This window comes from Protopterus annectens, chromosome 4.part0 (genome assembly GCF_019279795.1).
Source record: "Protopterus annectens isolate FY-2018-M chromosome 4.part0, PAN1.0, whole genome shotgun sequence".
Taxonomy (NCBI): domain Eukaryota; kingdom Metazoa; phylum Chordata; order Ceratodontiformes; family Protopteridae; genus Protopterus; species Protopterus annectens.
In genome coordinates, this window is record NC_056733.1 from 757879651 (window position 1) to 757901047 (window position 21397).

The 21397-nt window shown below is 42.6% G+C and overlaps 1 protein-coding gene across 2 annotated transcripts in view; it reads right to left on the reverse strand.

Annotated features, from left to right (window-relative positions):
• GOLGA3 (golgin A3) overlaps positions 1-21397 on the reverse strand; it is a 1508539-nt gene that overhangs the window by 1052527 nt on the left and 434615 nt on the right. For both annotated transcript variants that reach the window (XM_044068715.1, XM_044068714.1), the window contains exon 4: positions 9983-10095. In XM_044068715.1, coding sequence (XP_043924650.1) covers positions 9983-10095 — 113 coding nt within the window. The remainder of the gene's footprint in view (positions 1-9982; positions 10096-21397) is intronic.

Sequence of the window (21397 nt, forward strand, 5' to 3'; positions counted from 1 at the left end):
GGTCAAAGTGGCAGGAGGAGGTGAAACAAAGGGTCATCCCTGATCCAAATTGGAGGGCACTAGCCACCAGCGAAGGTCCTGTTTGCATGTTTCCGTGATCCATATGAGGTGACTGAGAGGGAGTTCCTGAAAGGACCACTGAGCTGAAAGAAGCCACTGGAGAATTCTCATGTGCAACCTTGCCAAGGGGACTAGAAGAACCGTGGCGGACATGGATCCCAATAGCTGCAGGACCATTCTGGCTGGGGCTTTGGACCTGGGAAGTAAGGCTCGAACTTGAGTCTGTATGGTTTGTAGTCTGTCTGTAGGCAGATAGACCGAGTCTATCTCTACCCCTATGAATCTTATTCGTTGAGATGGCAGCAACGCAGACTTTGGCCAATTGAAGGTGATTCCAAGGGAACTGCCCAGTGAAATAGTGGCTTGTAGGCTCAGTAGTAGATGCTTGGAGGTGGCAGTTAGGAGCCAGTCGTCTAGATACGGAAACGCCTGGAATCCTAGACTTCTCAGGTGAGCAGTCACGACTGCCAAGCACTTGGTGAACACCCTGGGGGCTGTGGTGAGACCAAAGGGCAGCGCGCGGAACTGAAAATGACTGCCTCCTAGGCTGAAGCGCAGATGTCTCCTGGACGCTTGATGTACCATGATATGGTAATAAGCGTCCTTGAGATCTATGGAGCACATCCAAACACCTCTCTCCAGCAATGGGAGAATGGTTTGTAGGGTGACCATTCGGAACTTGGACTTTCTGACTGAATGGTTTAGAATGCTGAGGTCCAAAATGGGTCTCAAGTCCCCGGTCTTTTTTAGCACCAAAAAGAATCTTGAGTAAGTCCCTAATCCGATCTGGTCTGAGGGGACCGGTTGGATGACTCCTTTTTGCAGCAGCTTTGAAACTTCTGAGGCTGCAGTATCCCATTGACTGGGTGGCGGGTCCGGGATTTTTTGGACTGAGGTGGAGAATGAAAGAAGGGAATGGTGTAACCTCCGGCGATAATTCGAAGCACCCATCGGTCCTGAGTGATACCTTCCCAGGCTTTTAGGTGCTTGACCCCGACTGACTCCGGAGCTGCACAGTTGGGCAATCCCTCAGGGACTGTGAAAGGCTGAAGAGCCACGAAAGGACTCGCGGTCTCCAGTGTTGCGAGGGCCTCTGCCGCCTCTGGGACGGCATCTTCTCCCTGCCCTCTGGAAGGGGATCCTCCTGCTGAGAGGGGTAAGGCTTCTGAGATCGGAACCACATTTTCCCTCCTCTTTTAGCCTTAGGATAAGGCGGAGTGGAAAATCGTCAGTCAGAGTCTTACCCTCCTGTTCGCAGTGGGTCAGTGTGTCCTTTACCTTGGGTCCAAACAGGAGGACCCATCAAAGGGGCATCGGCAAAGGAAGACTTAAAGGCCTCATGAAATGACAGGAGCCAGGCTTGTCTCCGTGAGCAATGCCTGTACCACCGCCTCTACGCCCCCTTGACCGACATACGAAATGAGCCTCATGGACGAGTTTGAAATGGACGACAATGTAGCCAGCTGAGAGCCAACCGTCTGGGCCAGCTCCTCAGGCAGGTTACCCAAGAGGGTATCGGACAGTTCTTTAATCAGATCCCTCTGAAATCTAGTAAAGTGCATAAGGTAGTTCAAGGACCTTAATGTAAAGGCAGCTGAACTTAGGGTGCGCTTTCCGTACCGATCCATGCTCCTAGACTCCTTATTAGGAGGATGGACGGACGTCGAAGCCTCTGCCACATCTTGCTGGGTAACAGATGCCACCACCAAAGCATCTACAGCCACACCTTTAGTTAGAAACTCTTTCAGGGGGTGCCGAGAGGAATTTATTCGGATGAGCAGGCACCGGTTCCACAGAGTCTGGACAGATCAAATCCAAGAGCTCGAAGGGCGGAGACACCCAGGAGGCGGAGGGCTGAGCCCCGAAGGCCTTAAGGAACACTGACTCATCAGCAGAGGGAGGTTTGGACTGCCAGCCGCCTCGTTGTTTAAGGGCTTCCAGGATGTCTGCAAAGGAGACATCATCAGAGGACGACTTAGGGGACCCCTCTGCATCATCGAGATCAGTGTCTGATGTAAGAGACTCATCAGGGGAGTCAACGTGCTTCCTCTTGCACAATCTTTTCCTGGGGTTCTTCAAGAGGCTTCAGAAGGACCTCCAGGAGGGGGTAACCTCAGGCCCCGGGGCTCCGCTGTCTAAGGATAGGGGGACTGCCAAAGACCCAGTCTCGGTATGTAGGGAAGGAGCTGGGGAGACCGTGGAGGTAGCCAAAGAAGATTTGGCTAATGCACTCCTCATTGCCCTGAAGGCGGGACCACCAGAATCCTGGGAGGGTCCCACCTCCGTGGCCACGACAGTGGATGGCACTCCCGCTGCCGACGCACCAAGAGGGAGACTTGGGACTGAAAACATCAATCCCGAAGCATACCCCCCAGGGCCGACGGAAGAAGTCCGTGTACTGAACTCACCCAAGAGCCGGAGTTGAACCTCCATCGGTTCCACCAGCACCGGCTCCAACGGTGCGAGGCTGTTGGAGGAGGAACCATAGTAGGGAGTGGGGACCATCGGCCGAAGCGAATGGGCTGGAGCCGAAACTAGCTTTGGAACACCGGAGACTGGAAGAGTCTTAGGAGCACCCTGTCGATGTCCGAATCAGACATCCTGGATGATCTGGAGGATACCGATCGGGTCGAACCGATTTCTCCATCGGCTCCAAAGGACTAGGGACCGGCTCCAAATGGATTTTACCACTATCGGCCGAGGGAGATCTCACCTCGGTGCCGATAAGGACCGGCTCGAAGGGGAAGAATCTGAGCGGTAACCCTCATCGGCTCCAATATCAGTGGAGCCGATGAAGGTGACCCGCCTCGATGTCCCAGTCCTCGGCTCTGAAACCAGAGGGGTCGAGGCTGAGGCATCCGAGCAGACCCGTTCGCCCTCGGCTCCGAAGTCCGTGGAGCCGATGGAGAAGTCTGCCTAGGTTTTACAGACTTGGAAGGAGAGGGAGACGAAGATAAAGCCTCCTTGAAGGATGGCTTGATTAATCCTTTAAGGATTAATTTGTTTTTCCTCTCCTGGAGGACTCTTGATGAGAAGGCGTGACACACACTACATGATTCTTGTAGGTGCTTGCTAAATACTAAAATGCACGAGGAGTGGAGAGGGTTTATGTTCTTTAGACATGACTTAAAGAGCAATACAGTATCTAAACAACACGAGAAAATTTAAAAGGTTCAAAGTATAAAGATTTTTTTTTTTTTTTACACAAGAACACAAAAACACAGAAAGAGAGGGTCAAGACCCTCTAACTAAAACAGGTACTTGACCCACTAATAAACGCTACAAATAAAGTTAGAATAGCAAAAGGGAAAGGCCCCTCTAACTAAAACGGAAACCTTCCTTTAACAAATATAACAATTTTCTCAACAGAATCAGTAAATACACACTCGTATCATAAAAATAGCTGTTAAAACAGCTTTTGGGTTGAAAACTAGGAAATTCCTGACAGGAAAAGTCTAAATAAATAGTACTTGGCCCAGCCAAGTTGAGACCATGTCTTAGCTTGTAAGATCTGGGGGATTAGTGGTGGTGTATCCTGGGATAAGAAATAGCTCAGCCAATAAGAGGCCTCGCTCTATAGCATAGCGTGCCGAGGGATCGGCTCCGAGCCCATCAGTACAGAATGTAGGTGAGATAGGATCACATAACATCCCTTATTACGTCTTCCATATTTAGGGGACTGCCACCTATGTGGTAGTTTGTGGGTACTTTGTTTTTTCCAAAGGGGATGACTATGCACTCTTTGGCATTTAGCGTGAGGCGATTATTTTGACACCAGGTATCCGGTGAGACCCTTTTGGAGGATGTCTGTGTTAGCCGGAGAGTCAATTACAGCCCCTAGTTTACAGTTGTCTGCGAACTTGAACAGCCATAGTCCTCCTGTGCTTGCCTGTACCTCTGAGAAGTATATGCCGAACAGCAGGGGTCCCAGGACCGAGCCCTGGGGAACACCACTTGTAACCGGTTTAGAGACGGACCTAGCTCCCGCAACTGTCACCATGTGGGTTCTGTCCATGAGCCAGCTGGCAACCCATCTTGTGATGTAGGGGTTTATGTTCAGGTTGGTAAGCTGGTCTATAATACCAGAATGGGGAATGGTGTTGAAGGACTTAGCGAGGTCTAGGTAGGCTGTGTGTACCACCTTTCCCTAGTCTATAGCCTTAGTAACTGTCTCAAAGAAGTACACCAGGTTTAGGAGGCATGATCTGCCATTAACAAAGCCAAACTGGGTAGGGTCCAGTGTTTGGAGGTTCCCAATGTCTCTGTTAATGAGTTCCATGATGATGGGCTCCATAGCCTTGCAGACCAAGCTAGTCAGGCTTATAGGGCGATAGTTCCCAGGGTCTGTTGTGGCTCCACCTTTCTGGAGCGGGATAACAGTTGCTGTGTGTCACTTTATGGGTATGTAGCCTGTGGAGAGGCTGAGGTTGAACAATGTGTTTAGGTGAGGGATTAGTTCATCTTTGAGCTCGAGTAGGATGCAGCCTGGGACACTGTCCGGTCCCATTGTTGCTGAGTTTTTGGCTTTGGAGAAGGCTGTTTTAACCTGAGTGTCTGTGATGTCAGGGACTCTACATTCTTCTGGTACGGTTATGGGTCTTTTTGGGGGTGAAGTTTGCGCTGAACCTGTCTGCCAGGATGTTGGCGATATCTGTCGGTTCAGTGTATTTTGTGCCATTCTGCACTAACTCCGAGCAGATCTGAGCATTGCCACTTAGATTCTTGACATAGCTAAAGAATGCCTTGTGGTTATCTTTAGAGTCCTTGGCAATTTTTCTTTCAATGCTCGTCTTGGATGATTTTATGAGGGATCGTAGTTTCTTGCTGATACTGATCAGGGATGTCTTCCCTTCTTGGGATTTTACTCTTTTCTGTACTAGTTTCCTCCTCCTATTGTACGGCATGTTTATGGCAGGAGTCCACCAGACTGGTTTCCTTTTCTTGGAGGAGTGAGTCTTGGTTTTGTTTGGGATAGCACAATCCATGCATTCTTGTAGCTGCCTGTAGAATGCATTAGTAAAGGATTTTGCAGCTTGGACAGTGTTATCCATCAGCATGGGGGCCTTGAAATTTTCCATCTCGGTCTTAAGTAACGTGAAGTTTGCTTTTGAAAAGTTTTTCATGGTGGCTTTCTTGTCCAGGGGAGGGGGCGGAATATGGATATCCAAAGTGATTTGTTTATGGTCAGATCTAACCAGCGAGGGGTTGACCTCTGGTGTGGAACACCGGTCGCCCATGTTGGTGATGACCAGGTCCAATATGTTGTCACCTCTGGTGGGGGTGTTGACCAGTTGAACCAGGGCGTTTTGAGTTTATAAATTCTAGGAAAAGTTGGGCAAGGGAGTTAGTACTTGAGTAGTTCTCCCAGTTAATGTTTGGGTATTTGAAATCACCCAATATTAGGGTGTTTGGTAGGACCTTTAGGTTTCCCAGTGTTTCCAGAAATGCAGAATGGGGGTCCTGGGACATGGTGGGTGATCTATAGCAAGCTACAATTTGAACTGCAGTTTTGCCCATTGTTAGTTGCATGTGGATGATCTCTGATGCATCATGCTGTGCCACTAACCTGGAGGTGTGGGTATCCTTGATGAATATGGATACGCCCCCGCCTTTTGTATTTCGGTTTGGGTTCTGCGGCTGAAATGTATGGTATGAGTTGTAACCTGGTAGTGCTGATGTGCTTTCTGGAGCCTTAAACCAGGTTTCTGTTACTGCACATATATCGATTTTCTCCATACTGAGGAGTGCCTCGAGTGTGTGCATTTTGAGGTTTAGACTTCTGGCATTGAGTAGCATTACCCTCAGTTTTTTGTTACTTGTGCTATTTACGGCGGTGGGTTTGTCTTTTGAGCCTTGCCTAAAAAAGGCACTATGGGGGGTGGCAAGAGCCTTGGCAAGTATTCGAAAGCCTAAGGGTGACAGGTGCAAGCCATCTCTAGCGAAGCAGAGTGGCTTGTCGAGCATGTCGTCCCAGGCAGAAGGATACTGGATCCTCTTTGAATGACATCAGAAACTTAACCAATTGTTGAAATTGAGAATTATTTCTTTATACCGTGGTATCATTCTTGGTGAAGGCAGGATGCTGCTCACGGTCAGGGTCATACCGGCCTGGGCTACATGATCAGAGAGCTCTTCCATGTCTCTCCATGTAGTCCAGGGAGGTACGGCTCAAGTCATTCACACCAACATGGGCAATGAGAGTCATATTTGTACTTTTTCTGGAGTGACCGGAGTGCTTGTGTTATGTGGCGGATCCTGGCACCCGACAGGCAGATAACAGTAACCTTCTCCTTATTCAGCCTAGTGAGTGGGACATCAGTGTGCCTGACTATAGAGTCACCTTTTACTGGTATGTTATTTTGCCTTAAGGGCTGTGATTGCATGGCACACTGGTTTTGTAAAGTGTGTGTTTCATGGTTTGTGTTGGGGGGTGGAGGTTGCTTAGATGTTTGCTTTGGAGGTCTCTGTTGGTTTTGCAGATTTTTATTTAGAGCCTCAGAGTATGTTTTTGGGTATTTATGTGTGTTTTTTTGCCAGTGCTGGTTTAATGGGTCTATGTAAGACTGGTGGTGTGATGCAAGTATTTCCCTTCTCCTCTTGACTGTCTGATCCAGTTTTGGGTTGAGAGAGCTTAACCTCTAGTTTGGCTGTATGACTGCATCTCTCGCATGTATTAGTGTTTGGTAGCAGGAGGAGGGGGTTGTCTGTGTACATGAGGCAGTTGTAACATTGCCTCAAAATGCCCAGATTCACCAGTTGGACTGGAGTGTACACCTGAAACTGCCCTTTGGACATGCCTGGATAGGTAGAGTGAACTGTTTTACTGGGTGGCTGGTAAGGTCGAATAGAGAGCCTTGTCCTTCTGTACAGTGCAGGAGGGTCTAGTGCTAGGGTTTATAACTGCTTGCTATAAGTTTTGAGCAAGTGCCGGGCTGAGAAATGAAAGGCTTGAATGCTTAAGTTGAACGTTTGTCTAGTTCCAAGGGAAAAATTGAAGAGGAGACTTTGTGGAGCCAGGAATAGTTTTACCCTAGCTAACCAGTGCTGCCCAGCGTGCAAAACCAGGCAAATATGGCATTTATAGCAGGGAAATGAAAGAGATAGAAATTAGCCCAAAATGGCCGATAAACTACTAATTTCTGGGCTGAAACCACTCCTCCAGGGACAGATAGGCTGCACAAAGCTCTCCTCTCTCACAGGTGAACAGAGAAACTTCCTTCTATCCAAGTAAGGTATGGGCAAACACAGAGATTTACAACACAGCCCTGAATTCAGCACTGACCTGAAAACTGGACTATACTAGCTTAGAAAGGCGGGAATCAAGTATTTATATATATATATATATATATATATATATATATATATATATATATATATATATATATAGATATATATATATATATATATATATATATATATATATATATATATAGATAGATATATTTAGAAAATAAAGCAGATACACTCAAAAAAGAGAGTTTAAAAGCACAGAAAAAGGATAATTATTGTTATATATCACAGATCAGAGTTGCAGTCAATGCCCCCAGTAATAAAGTAGGAAGAAATACAAATACAGTAAAAGCAGATGAATAAAGTGCAATATATATATATATATATATATATATATATATATATATATATATATATGTGTGTGTGTGTGTGTGTGTGTGTGTGTGTAAAACAATAAAAAAACTGATTTAAACAAGTTACCCAATTAAAAATAAAAACACAAAATTCACAAACTGCACCAAACTGTTTAATGAAGAGCTGAAGGCTCCCAAATACTAAGCACTTTCACCATCAACTGATGGCTTATTCAGAGTGTTACCCAATTAACCAGAAAAAAGATCAAAACTGAGCCCTGTTCCAGCAGTCTTCAATCAGACAAGTTCTAACTGCACACCCCTGCTTACTAGGATGCAGGGGAGCCTTCTCCAAAAAAAGATGGCCTGGATCAGTGCCTCAAGTTATACAAACAAAGCTAAATTCAGCAGGCCTGAATCTGGTCTATGCTACAGCAACAAGGTGCACCAATTTCAGAAAGAACCAGTTCAAATAAGCAGTCACAATAAGCCTGTGACCAGAAATTCCCAGCTCAGAAGGGCAGAATCCAGTCTCTCCTCCCACAAGAGTGCAGACCACAAACGTTCTTAATATAGAATAACAGGCCTGAAGCTCAAGTGCTTAATCCAGAACTAATACACTTTTAGAATAGCAGACACTGAGCCTGCAATCAGCAATTCCCATCTTAGAAGGATGTAAGCTACCTGTCCTGCCACAACAGTGCAGGCCACAAACCTTCTTAATGTAAAACAGCCTGTATGAAGCCCAAGTGCTTAAACCAAAAGACTTAGAATAACAGTCACGATTCAATCAGGCTACAGCCAAACAGTAATAATTGCAGCAGAATAAATAAAATTGAGTACTTTTAAGAAAAGCAAAATAGAGTAGGAGGAAACACAACTACAGCAAAAGCAAATTAATAAAGTTAAAAAAAAAAAAAAAAATTTTTAAGTGCAACAAGAGAGGAAGGAAGAACCTAAGTGGGCTGACCTTCTCAAATCTTCTCTCTGTATTAACACTAGACTCAGAATATGATATAGACAAAGAAACTTTCTAACAGACCATGCTAAAATCACCCTAGCTCAAACCCACCTTCTATCTACACACTACTCTATGCAGCCCCAATTCTCACTCATGTCAGGTCATCCGCGCTGGTCAAACTAGAGTCTTGCTATAACAAAATTTTCAAGTTCACTACAAACTCCCCTTTCAGAACCCACCATTGCCTACCACTTAGGGAACTGCAGTGGCTTGAACTCCCACACCTACTACTCTATCCCTAACTTGTCATAGCCTACAACACCATAAAACAACCTGACAAAACTCCCGCACTGAAGCAACTGCTGACCAACTGCACCCCAAATCGCCCACTCCGCTAATAAACCATTTCCTACTGTTACCACTGCTAACAACACAGCCGACAAAGCCTTATTCTCACACACTATAGCTAAAATTTGGAATAATCTCCCCTCACCCATGACTGCTGCAGCTAACTCCAACCAATTCAAAAACACCCTTAATGCCCATCTCGTACACTCCAGACTTTGTCCATGTGTCACATACTCCAAAACGCTAATCCCTCTATACTATCCCTACCACTACTGTTTTTGCACAGTTAGCAAGATTTCCTCAAATGCATGACTCCCAAACATAGAGTTATACACAATGTACTCTCTACCTGTTTGTACTTTACAAACAGAATGTACATATGTAAATAGACAAACTGAATAGTCAGTATGGCTTTCCATCTCTCACTAGACTAGTCAAGTAGAACAAAAGCATGTACCTCACTTTGTATACTATCAGCATGGTAGTCAACTACCATTTTTAATGTATATATTGCTGTGATGTCCTATCTGTCTTGTGGAACGTCTTCTCTATCTCACTTGCTACGAAATATAGAAGGCCAATAATTTGTATGACTCTCTTTGTCTTTCATCTCTCACTATATAGAAAAATAGTGAATACTGGATGTCTTCCTTCACTTTGTATAATATTTTAAATTTGCACTGCTGTGATGTACTACTTTTTGTATACAAATGATGTTACAATGTCCTTTTTTTGTTATGTAATGGAGCTTTTCTCCCCGCGCCTCTGCTGCAAATGGACATCGTCCAGTCTGACTTTCCCAGTTAACAAAAACTAAATAAATAAATAAATATAATGCAATTACAACTTACATTCAGTTTCTCCCTGATACTGCAGAGCTACAGAGAGAGAATTTTAGGCTGGAACACAAACTATAACCAAATTTAACGGCATCACTGACATAACCTTCATTAAATACTGCAGCAATGTAAAGTTTTACATATGGGCACAAAATTAATAACAGTCACTATACTGAAAAGGACCACATTACCCTTTCTTGCTGTCTCTTCACACGGTATTGCTTTAGCTGCTCATCCAAGCGCCTTCGAGCCTGAAGTCTGATTTGTTCCTCATTCTCCAATGCAAGAGGTGGCTCATTCGAACCTGCAACACAGCAGCCACATACCAAAGATTATTCAACAATAACTACACACAAGGTACCCTGAGGTTTAATTACTATCAGCCATTCCAGTACTCATGTGCAGCCAACTATGCTGAAAATGTTAGACTAAAATGCAGTTTAGAGGCCATATGAAATTTTAAATGAAAAAAATACATTAAAATGATTCTTGTATTAAAAAACATTTTCAAACAGAAATCAGTGCTTTGTTTCACACACACACACATATATATATATATGTTTTATATGTTTATGCCTTTGCGTTGTTTCAGGCTGCATTTACATAACAGGCAATATGGATAACTACTGAGCTGGCAGGCTCAGTAGTTATCCATATTGTCTGTTATGTAAATTCAGCCTGAAACAAAGCAAAGGCATAAACATATAAAACATGTATACATATAACTACAGAGCTAGCAGGCAGGCAAAGCTGGATTTATTTCTTGTCTTTATACTAAGTTATAGCAACCAAAGTATTCGTTATACTCCAGATGGGAGCATAGGTGTTCATGGGAGTACGGGAGCTTTTTCCTCAAAGAAGAAAATCATTATATCATGCGGAAAAGCAAATCAGTAGTAATAAAAGTATAAAAATGTTCTCCGGTTCAATCCTCGGCTGGGGTGCCTTCTGTGCAGAGTCTACATGCCCTCCCTGTGGTCGCATGGGTTTCCTCCGGGTGCTCCGGTTTCCTCCCACATTTCAAAGACATGCTGTAGGTGGACTGGACACTAAATTGGCCCTAGGTGTGAGTGTGTGTGTGTCTGTGTGCGCCTTCTGTGGAAGGCCGGGCTGGCAACTCGGCACTGTAAAACTCCACTGCCAATCATGAGTGGACAGGTGCTCCACTGTGGCGATCCCCAACCAGGAAAAGCCAAAAGAAGAAGACTGAGCTGGCACGCAGGCAGGATGACGTTTGCCTGCAATGCTTAAGATCTTTGTTTAAAATTAAAAGAAAGTCCAGTTTGTAGTACATCAGGGTCCAAAAAAAGACTGCTTTCTTTAAGAAAGTGTGGGAAGTATGTTTAGTTTAGGAAAGACATCTGAATCAGGTGGGAGTATGGCTAATACTGGACCTTTTAATGAGAAAAGCATGCGCCAGCTCTAACATTAACCACATTGCATCACTACTCATTACTGCCTTCACCACAGGAAATAAGGCCTTCCTGACTCCCACCACAATACTGTACATTTGGGTCATTAGTATCTACCACTATTCCACTTCCAATGACTGGTCTACAGTCTGAGATTCCAGTTTGGGGGGGTGGTCATTAACCAAGAATTACTTTCTAGAAGGGATTTACAGAATCTGTCTCCATGCAGATGACTAAACAACTACGCAGTATAACAGCATTTAACACAAAAAAGAATTTTGTAACTTTATATCATCATTTTGATAGCAGAATATGTGCTGTTAAAATAACTAGCAATGCAATGCAATGCAAACAGTACTGCCCACTGGTTTTGAAGATGAAGATCTTTGTTAAATGTGTATGTGAATAAGGGTGTGTGCACAGTATGCAACATTTGCATCATAGATTTTATATATACACATGCATTTTTAATTTGTATACACATACATTACTGTGTTTTTCCATCATTTCTGACAGAGAATATCAGTTAGGTATAAAATACTACTGGTCAGTTGTTTCAGAGATTTTTTCAGTGTGGTATGTGTACATAATTGCTGGACTGCTAAATGGCTCACAGAACACAGATAATCAAAACAGGATTAGTTACCTCCACAAAGATACCATTCACCAGAGGAGTCTCCCAGGGTTCTGTGCTGGGACCTACCCCATTTAGCATCCAATTTTTCCTCAAGTAAAAGCCAATACCAAAGGGCTGTGTCTGACCAAGTTTGCAGATGGCTGCTAGCTAGGAGCAGTCATTGAACCTAAAATGACTTAGCCATACTACAGGAAGGTTTGTCTCAAATAGCGAAACAGGTGCCAAAATCATGGACAAACTAAATGCCAAAAAATACATTACTGTTCTATGATATATATCTAAAAGTTATCTCTTTTTATCTATTGCTGCTTCAATGTCAATAGGACCCAGGTCATGGATGCTGAATCTGAAGGTCTGCACAGAATACTTGCGCTTAATATGAAACATTTCAGCTCCATAAAAATGTAACTATTTGAAATGACGGGACCCACTGGAGTGAGTCCCAAAACAGGGTCCCAAAATTCAGACAGTGAATGGCCAAAAGAATGAACTAACATATATTAAGTCTGTGATGCCATTTCTCTGACTATTCCCTTTTCTCTAAAGTATGGCAAACTCAGAGTTGGTAAATATAAGCTCAGGGGGACTCCCCGAGCAAAAAGTAGTTTAAATGGCGAGAGATTTTCGAGATTCACACTTCTCCTGATTTTCCTCCTTTTTTTTCCGGCACTTGGCATTTCGAATACTTGCATTTCACTACAGCCCACCATAAAATGGGTGATACCTGGTTGGGAGAATACTACTCAACAGTTTCTAGATTTTTCGCAATGAGGTTCACACTGTGAGAAAAAAAATCTGTAAGCATAGACCCTGTCAACTTATAAAACAACTCTTTCTCATGAGAAGTATTGACAGTTGTGCATCTGAAATGTTCAAATGTTTTCAAAATCATTGTCATTTTCTTCAGAAAATTCACCTTGAGAATTACTTTCTTTGGACAGGACATCCAAGGAATTAAGGGACCTTAGGAACTGAATGTGTGTGTGTGTGTGTGTGTGTGTGTGTGTGTGTGTGTGTGTGTGTGTGTGTGTGTGTGTGTGTGTGTGTGTGTGTGTGTGTGTGTGTGTGTCTGAGAGAGAGAAAAATCAGGACTTCAAAACATTGGGTTTCACTTCTAACATTTATAGAAGAAATAATATCGCAAACCTCCTGAAGTACTCAACAGCAAAGTGGTAAGAAAATTGGTATAAAATAAACTGTTGAAGTCACCATGAAAGAAGTCAACGTCCTTGTTGCTGTATAATCCAAATTTTATTTGTAAAACAGGAGATGAGCACTTTCACGTGCCACATGCACGCTTCATCAGATCTAAAATATAACAGCTTTAACTCTCTTTTTATATAGCTAAAATCAAGTCTCAATTTAATTAAAATAATTAAACAATCATGTCAAATCAATCAATTAACCAAGAGAATGTTAGTATTTAAAGCAGTAGTATACTCTTTAGGCTCAATTCTCCCTATAATATATCAGCAGCTGCTGTTTTCATGTTTTCAGTCTAAATTTGATTATTCCCATCGAAACATGGTAGAGTTTTCATTAGGCTAAATATCTACTTGCATATATATATCTCTTGTTTAAATACAATATAGCTAAAATATATAACAAAAATGTATCAATTGTTCATAAGCAACATCAATAACAATAGTTCTGTATAGTACAGTGCAATATGGATTCATAATAAAAACATGCTATACTGTGCAAAATGCAAATTCATTTAAAAGCATATATTCTTCAGACTACTATGAATCGATAGTTAAATATGACATAATGATTATATTAATAATTATCGACGTGAGCTTACAGAAAAGTTCACAGACATCATTAGTAAAGACTCTGCGTGTTACTTAATAAACTATTCGAAAAGGCTTGTGGTGAAAGTCACACACACACACACACACACACACACACACACACACACACACACACACACACAAAACACAGCCTAGCAAATTAGAGTTCATCACTCTGAAGCGCAAGGAAACTACTGAAAAACACAAACCTACTAAAAATACTAACCTGTTCTTTTGAAGTATAATAAAATACAAGAGGAAAACACATAATAATTAAAAAGCAAGAAAAACAGTAACACTCATTTCTATACAACTTGTACATAATTTCATTTTTACCCTAAGCAAGAACAGCTGTCAAGTGCTCAAAACAGCTGTGTCAAACCAGGCAAAAACACAGTAAAATGCTCATAAAGTACAGAATAAAATTTCCAGTACTCCGGCTTTACTCAGGAAAACTACTCTCATTCACTGTTTCTCTCTGAAGAGCTTGCTGAATCATCTGACACACTGTTATCCATGTATATGCTGCTCAATTAACAAATTATACTCTCCTGGACTGCATGTTATTGCTGCTCAGGAAAAAATGTACAGGTGGAGGCTGAACCCCCACCCAGTGCAAACTCAAATCAGATAATTAAAAAAACAGAACAATAACTATTACAGAATTTTCTTTCCCACTGTAAAATGAACGTCATGTATCTAAATACAAACTGGAGGAGTCTGCAAAAGAACAAAAAATGTGCAAGTCCTAGGGGAAAAAATCAAGTAGAGTGAGGTGTCATACAAATTGTGCAAGGAAAGATCAGTTCAAAGGAAATGCAGTTAATCCACTAAAGTATCCAAAGGGAAGACTTGAGCTGAAATACTGCATGCACTCTTCCAGATACACTGAAAAGGAAAGGAAACCGCACATCTACAGATTCTGTAGATAACAAAAAGAGTCTAATGACATGTTTAGGAGGAGCTGACATATGGAGAAAAGAAAGGAGAAAATTAGACTTAATTCCACCAGGGTGGGAGGTGTGGGGCTAAGTTGAAAGGAAAACAAGAATGAACATACAAACCAGCAAGACACTTTTTGCATTACTAAAAAAAAAAAAAAAGAACTTAAAAGGGCAGTGCATCCCTGGAACATCATGACAGAAAGACAAACTAAGAAGAACAGCACAAAATTAACAGATGAGTTAATGACAGTCTGGGATATTTGGGAAAGATTTTTTAGGCTCTAAAAAGATTTTGCCCTAAAGCTGTAGTATTTCAGCCATCAAGACAGCATCCGAAGAAATGGTCAAAATGCAAGTTTCAAATCAAGATGCATTAAAATTACCAAACATATACAAGTCATGTTTTCCAAAATACATGCCAGCTTACCAAAATTGTAAGTCATCTTCTAATCTCTTTTCACATGCTAAGGCTGGTGAAAATGTTTTCACCCTCTTCAGAAGGTGATGTGTGACCAACTTTTTGGGTAGAACTGCACAATACTTGTGCAGCAGTTTATAATGTAAATTCTCAGACCCAAATATTAAAAACATATCGAGCAATGGTGATGACCTGAAATGAGTGAATCCCATAACCCACCACTTAAATGTATGGGAAAAGGAGGATGTGTTTTGCGAGACACAACTGAGACATTAATGTCAAAATAAGCAAAGCACCATTGCAAAAGATTGTGTGTGGAGGGGTTGGTTTGGAGTAGGGAAATTCTTACATCATAGTGCAGTGATCTCAGAGCTACTGTACAAGTTAAAGGGTACAGGGACAAAACCTCCTACAAAAGGCAATTGTGTGTGTAGGGAGGGGAGGGGTCAAGACCTCCAAAAATAAATTTAGCATCAAAAAGCTGTTCTGCAAACAATCACTATTCACAACATATTTACATTAAATCACATTTGTCCGAGAGAACACATTTCTGGAAGCTTACAAAAGAGGGCAATCCTGCAACTCTGAGCAGTGTGGTGAAAGGTACGTCTGGGTAAAAAGTCACAGGGGATGTGAGGAAGAGCAAGAGATCATCAAATTTCATCAGTAAAGAAGTGGGAGGTCAACAATGAATCTACTTGCTTAAAAACAATGATGAGGAACTTAATGCCATGGTAACTCATCATAACACCAGCTGTACAAACAGGACCTTTGCTTCAGGATTCAAATCTGCAAAGAAATGTCTGCCAGAGACATAGATGGCTTCTTGTCCAAAAACTCAACTTAGCTGAGGATGTCAGGCTGCTTTGGCAGTAGCATATAGCTACAGGGATGATTGCTAAGGTTTAGACCACCAGGGAAGAGGTAGCAAAAGGATCAGATTCCAGGAGATCACGGAGTACAGACCTAACAAATTCTGATGATCTGGAGAAATCAATCAATCTTGCAATGTTTAGTTAAGGTCTACACAGATGACCAAGTAACTACCTCCAAAGGAGTTCTAGAGACCATTCCCTTCCAAAATGCCCTAGAGTTATAGCCAGAGCTCTGGTAGAGTAAGCTCTGACCTTCTGGGGGAGGGGGGACTTCCCGTGGTGAAAGTAGCAAAACTGGATTTAATGGGACAACCATTTCGAAATGGTCGGTTTTAAAACTGGTTGACCCTTCTTTTCCCATGAAAAGAATTTAAGAGCTGTTCAGAGGCTTTAAAAATAAAAGGTATGTTCTTACCATAACAATGCATCTGTATTGTCCATTTTCATTCTTCCTCAATATAAGGGTCTTGGATACAACCTCAGACACTCTAGAGCTCCTCTCTTTACCCATAACATCTCAAAACCCTCTAATACCTCAGACAGAGGCTGCTACTATAACAATAAGGACTCACTATAGCCCAAATAAAAGATAAAGGAAAGATAGGAACTCAAACTGGAGCAGTGGTTCCTAAATCACTATCAGGTCATTCCCACAGGAAAGGCCAGGGAGGAAAGGGGGAGTTGAAAAAGAATGAAAATGGACAATACAGATGCATAGTTATGGTGAGTACAAAACTTTTATATCTGATGTTGTCATTTTCATTCATTCCTCAACGTATGGGACAGAGTCCCCAGCTACAAGAATCTTGGGTAGCCCTCATGGAAGGATATTCTGAAGTACCACAGAACCAAAGGCAGCTCTGCCTCTGGAGATGAAGTCCAACTTGTAATGAGCAATAAAGGTATGCACATTGGACCAAGTTGCTGCAGCAGAAATATGTTCAACAGAAGCTCTGGACCAGAAGGCATATGAAGTAGCCATGGATCTAGTGGACTGGGCCTTTGGAGGTCTGGGAAAGACAGGGCTCACTGACTATAAACAAACAATATGCAGTCTGTTAACCACTCTGCCAAGGTAACTTTGGAAACTGGTCTTCCCAACCTACAGGGGCACAGGAAAATAATTTTCTTGGGTGGCAAAAGCCAGGGTACCTTGTTGGCTAGGCTTGTATAGGCCCTAGGGCCAATAGCCTAGTACCTAGGGCCAAAGGAAATTAACAGCAGATCAGTTTTTCTAAAAAAAACTTGGAGATTAAATGGAGCTGTCTATGATGAAGTATGTATTCACCTTTGTTAGAAAAATTAGGGAAGAACACAGGTAAACTACTAATGATGTAAGCCCCTGAGACTACTTTGGGCAGAAAGGATGGATTAGTACGTAGAGAGTCTCTGTCTTTGTGGAAAACAAATAAGGGGATTTTGAGGAGAGTGCTTGGAGTTCAGAAACTCAACTCACTGAAATAATGGCGACTAGAAAAAGAAGTTATGTACTAGATGTGCCACTGTGAGGTATTGTCAGCTATTCCAGGAGAAGTAGGGCAGTGGAAGCGTAACATATGCTAGCACAGCTAGATGGAATTTAGTTAAGAATTACACATTTGAATATCAAACTGATTTGTACAGATGCTTTTGTTGAAAAATGTATTTGTAAAGCTGCTTGCATTAAAAATGTACCAACAGTGTGCTCTTCTGATCAGAAAAAGAAATGTACATGCATTACTGTAAACGTTTAAATGTATATGTTTTAACGGAAGATACTGGAAGAGAAGAGGTTAATCTCAAACTTCAAAAATAGTAAGAAATTAAATCAATGGAACTAGGTCATAAAGATGTCATCTCACAGTTATGAATGAAGCCAGAGACACAATGTCTGTAAGAAGTATGGTTTATTAGCTCCTTTAGGAAGAGTGGAAGTGTTTTATAGTTTTATGACTTCCAGGAGCTGCAGCAGATCTTAGCAAGGCTCTATGCATATGTTTTATTTACACACAAATGCTAAATCCTTGCAGTTTCTAGAAATGGGGGGTTACATGGGAACCAGAAGTCAGATGACCAGATGTATGTGATGTCATTCTGGAATCCATCACTAATACTAGGTGAGACTGAAGTCTAGGGACAGTCTGACTTTGGGACCTGACAAAGAAGGAAGACCACTCACCTACTTAATCTTGCCTTGCTCTAAGTAAGTGACCATGGAACAATAATATTTAGATCAGTCAGAAAATATAGTGAGATTAGTTACATACTGTTTTTCTGTATCTGTGTTATTTTGATATTTCCTGTGACTGAAACTCTGGTTCATAGGTTAGTACTAAGCTAAATGCCCTTGCGAGCCATTTTAAGCCTAGCCAATTATCCCTTGTGAGACTCAAACCATGCACCTTGTGTTTGTAAGGCAAACACCTTAACCATTAGGCCACCCTCCTTGTAAATAGATATTTAGTATTTTCATGTTCTTTTATTATTAAATACATTTAAACTTTTCATTGTGGCTGGTCCTTAAGAGAATATTTTAACTGTTGAGAGTACTCATATCTGTTTAGAGACTCTGTGGCTACTCCTGAAAGCCTTACTGCTCTGGTCAAACTACCATTCATATTAATATTAATTCACTCAGTATAATTGGGTACTCTTGTAAGAGCCTTAGAGTAGCTGGCTTGGGAGTGTCTGGTGACAGTAACTACTTTATAGTCTGAGCAGAAGGGGACATAGCTAGTAAGCCTGTGCCAGCCTTTCCCAGGTAGGTAGATGTGTGTGTGTGTGTGTGTGTGTGTGTGTGTGTGTGTGTGTGTGTGTGTGTGTGTGTGTGTGTGTGCGCATGCGAACACGTAAATCAAATCTCAAAGTGTGTGTGAGTCTGGGTTAGCTACTTGGAGCAGGGGCACAAAGGACGGTTTTCAGAGAGAGAGTTGCAAAACTTTGCTTGGACACACGGCTGAGGACTCCACTCTACAGCTGTGCTAGTGGGGAGCCTTACTTGGGACCTGGGAAGAGATACAGACAGAAACCCAGACCCCGGGCTGTGTGTGTTCCCTGTGTGCTCTTAACTGAAACTGTGCTTGATGCACAGAGCTGCTTTTGGAAATACTGGGTGCATCCATTTACGTTTCAAGTGAATGCCCCTCTCCAGTCTCAGTGGTGAAGATTCAGGCTCCTTGACTACAGGCCCAGTGAGGGGACATCACACTCATCATAACATTCCATCTGTGTTCTTCAGCTAATGGGTGCGGATTTTTAGTTAAAAGAAATATTTGCAGTGCAATTAAATAAGGAGATGACCATATCTGGAGCTCAATATAAAGGACAGTGATATCTTCAAACCACTTGTTCTTCCAGGAGTCTACAAAGGATGGGGGTCAGTGGGTGGATCCAGAATCCAATGTTGGTTAAGTAAATGAGGCCAAAGGAAGGGGAACCACATCTGTCAAGTCTAGTAAGGTGCAATGAAGATGACTTTACTCTTCAACATAGCAGCTTTCATTAGGAATTTTGGAATTAGTGGGATTGGTGGATAGGCATATAGCAGACCAGGAAACCAATTGTGAAGTAGAACATCCCTCTGTGATTACCCCTGTATTGGGACTAGGGCAAAGTAGCGGTTCCATTTATTCTTTAGAGGAGAGGCAAAATGTTTGCAGCAAAACTGGCCCCATCGACAAAAAATAATTTCAGTCACGTTCTTATTGAAACAGCACTCGTGAGGTAGAATACACCTGCTCAGTTTGCCTGCTATCACACTGGACTTTCCCAGGAATGTGTATTGCTATGAGAAAGCGGTTGGATGAGATCACCCAGTACCAAACACTGAATGCTTCTTGACACAAGAAGTATGATCTGGTCCCTTCTTGCTTGTTGATGTACCAAACTACTGACACTGTTAGCCTGAATTGCAATCATCCCCAAAGGGAAAGCATCTTGGAAGGCTTGCAATGCTAAAAGTACTGCCCTTATCTCTAGGACATCGATATGCAAGTTGGCCTTTTCAGGGGACCACATGACTTGCACTATTTTCCCCAGAAAATGTCCCACCGCCCACCCCAACTAGGAAGCACCCATAGTCACTATGGCCCTGGGCTGAGGGGGAATGAATGGATGGCCCTGTAGAACCCGATCTGACTGAATCCACCAATACGATCACTTCTGCATGTGTGAGTGATTCGTATCAGAGTTGACATGGGCTGGTAAAGTATCAAACAGTGTGTTGCTAGCATCCACTGGAGAATCCTCATGTAAAATCAGGTTAAAGGTACTGTTATCATCGGTGACATTGACCCTAGAGCTTGAAGGACAAAGTCGACTGAAATTTTGGTACTGCAGAATATTTTTCTGACTTGTGATCTTATAGTTTGAGCCCTTCAGGGAGGCAGTGAAGCCAGCATTGACTGAGTCTAATAGTGTTCCTATGAATTCCAAATTCTGAACTGGCTCCAGTTGAGACTTGTAGTTTATGGTTATCCCCAGATAAGAACACGTCTGGAGAACCCGATCTCTTGCCCTTATCAATTACACCTGGTCGGAGTGGTAACGAGCCAGTTGTCTATACGTGAGCTGCTACTACCATACATTTGATGAATACCCTGGGGGCTGTGGTGAGACCAAAGGGCACAGCTCTGAATTGGTAATGACTGGCTCCCAGCCGAACTGCAAGTACCTTCTGGACCATCTCTTCATCTTTACGTGATAGTACACATCCTAAAGATCTATGAAGCACATCCAGTCATTCTTGCCCAAGAAAAGGGAGAATGGACTGAATCATGAATTGGCAAGTTTAAGTTGTTGAAATCCAAACTTTGTCTACAGTTCCCTGTTTTCTTTGACACCAAAAAGAATCTTGAGTAAATTCCAGATTCTATCTGGTCTGGTGGGACCTCTTGGATGACTTTTGTCTAGCAGCTTTTAAACCTGAATTGCTGCTCGTTTCCTCTGACTGGGTGGATCATCAGGGATTTTTCTTGAAATTAGATGAGGAAGGGAAAAGTGTATTATACAACCTCTGGAAGTAATCCTCTGCACCCAAATATCTGTCATCTTTTCTAGACAGGCTCTCTGATGCAGCGATAATCTACCCCAGACTGCTTCCTGGGTTCCTTTCAGGAACACTGGATAGGTCTGTCAAAGAAAGTATATCTGGACCCCTGGTTTTGTGGGCCACCTCTGCCACAGGGGCAACATCTACCATTACAGATCTCTCCTCTACCCCTGAGGGATCTTCCTCCACGTGTGTAGTGGAAAGGATCTGATTTCTTGAACCACATCTTTCAACCACCTCGTTGATTCCTAGAAAAGGACCTTTGAGGGATCACAAAACATACATCCATGGCAGACAGGGTACTTCCATCCTTCTCGCACCTGCATAATGTGTCTTTTACTTTTGGGACAAAGACGTGTCATCCAAAGGAGCTTTGACAAAAGAAGACTTGAAGGGCTCTGCAAAATCACGTAAGAGCATCGAGGCATGCCTCCTAATAGAAATGCCTGAAACCGCTGCCCCTGAGGTTCTTTTCACTACATGCAAAATTACCCTCAT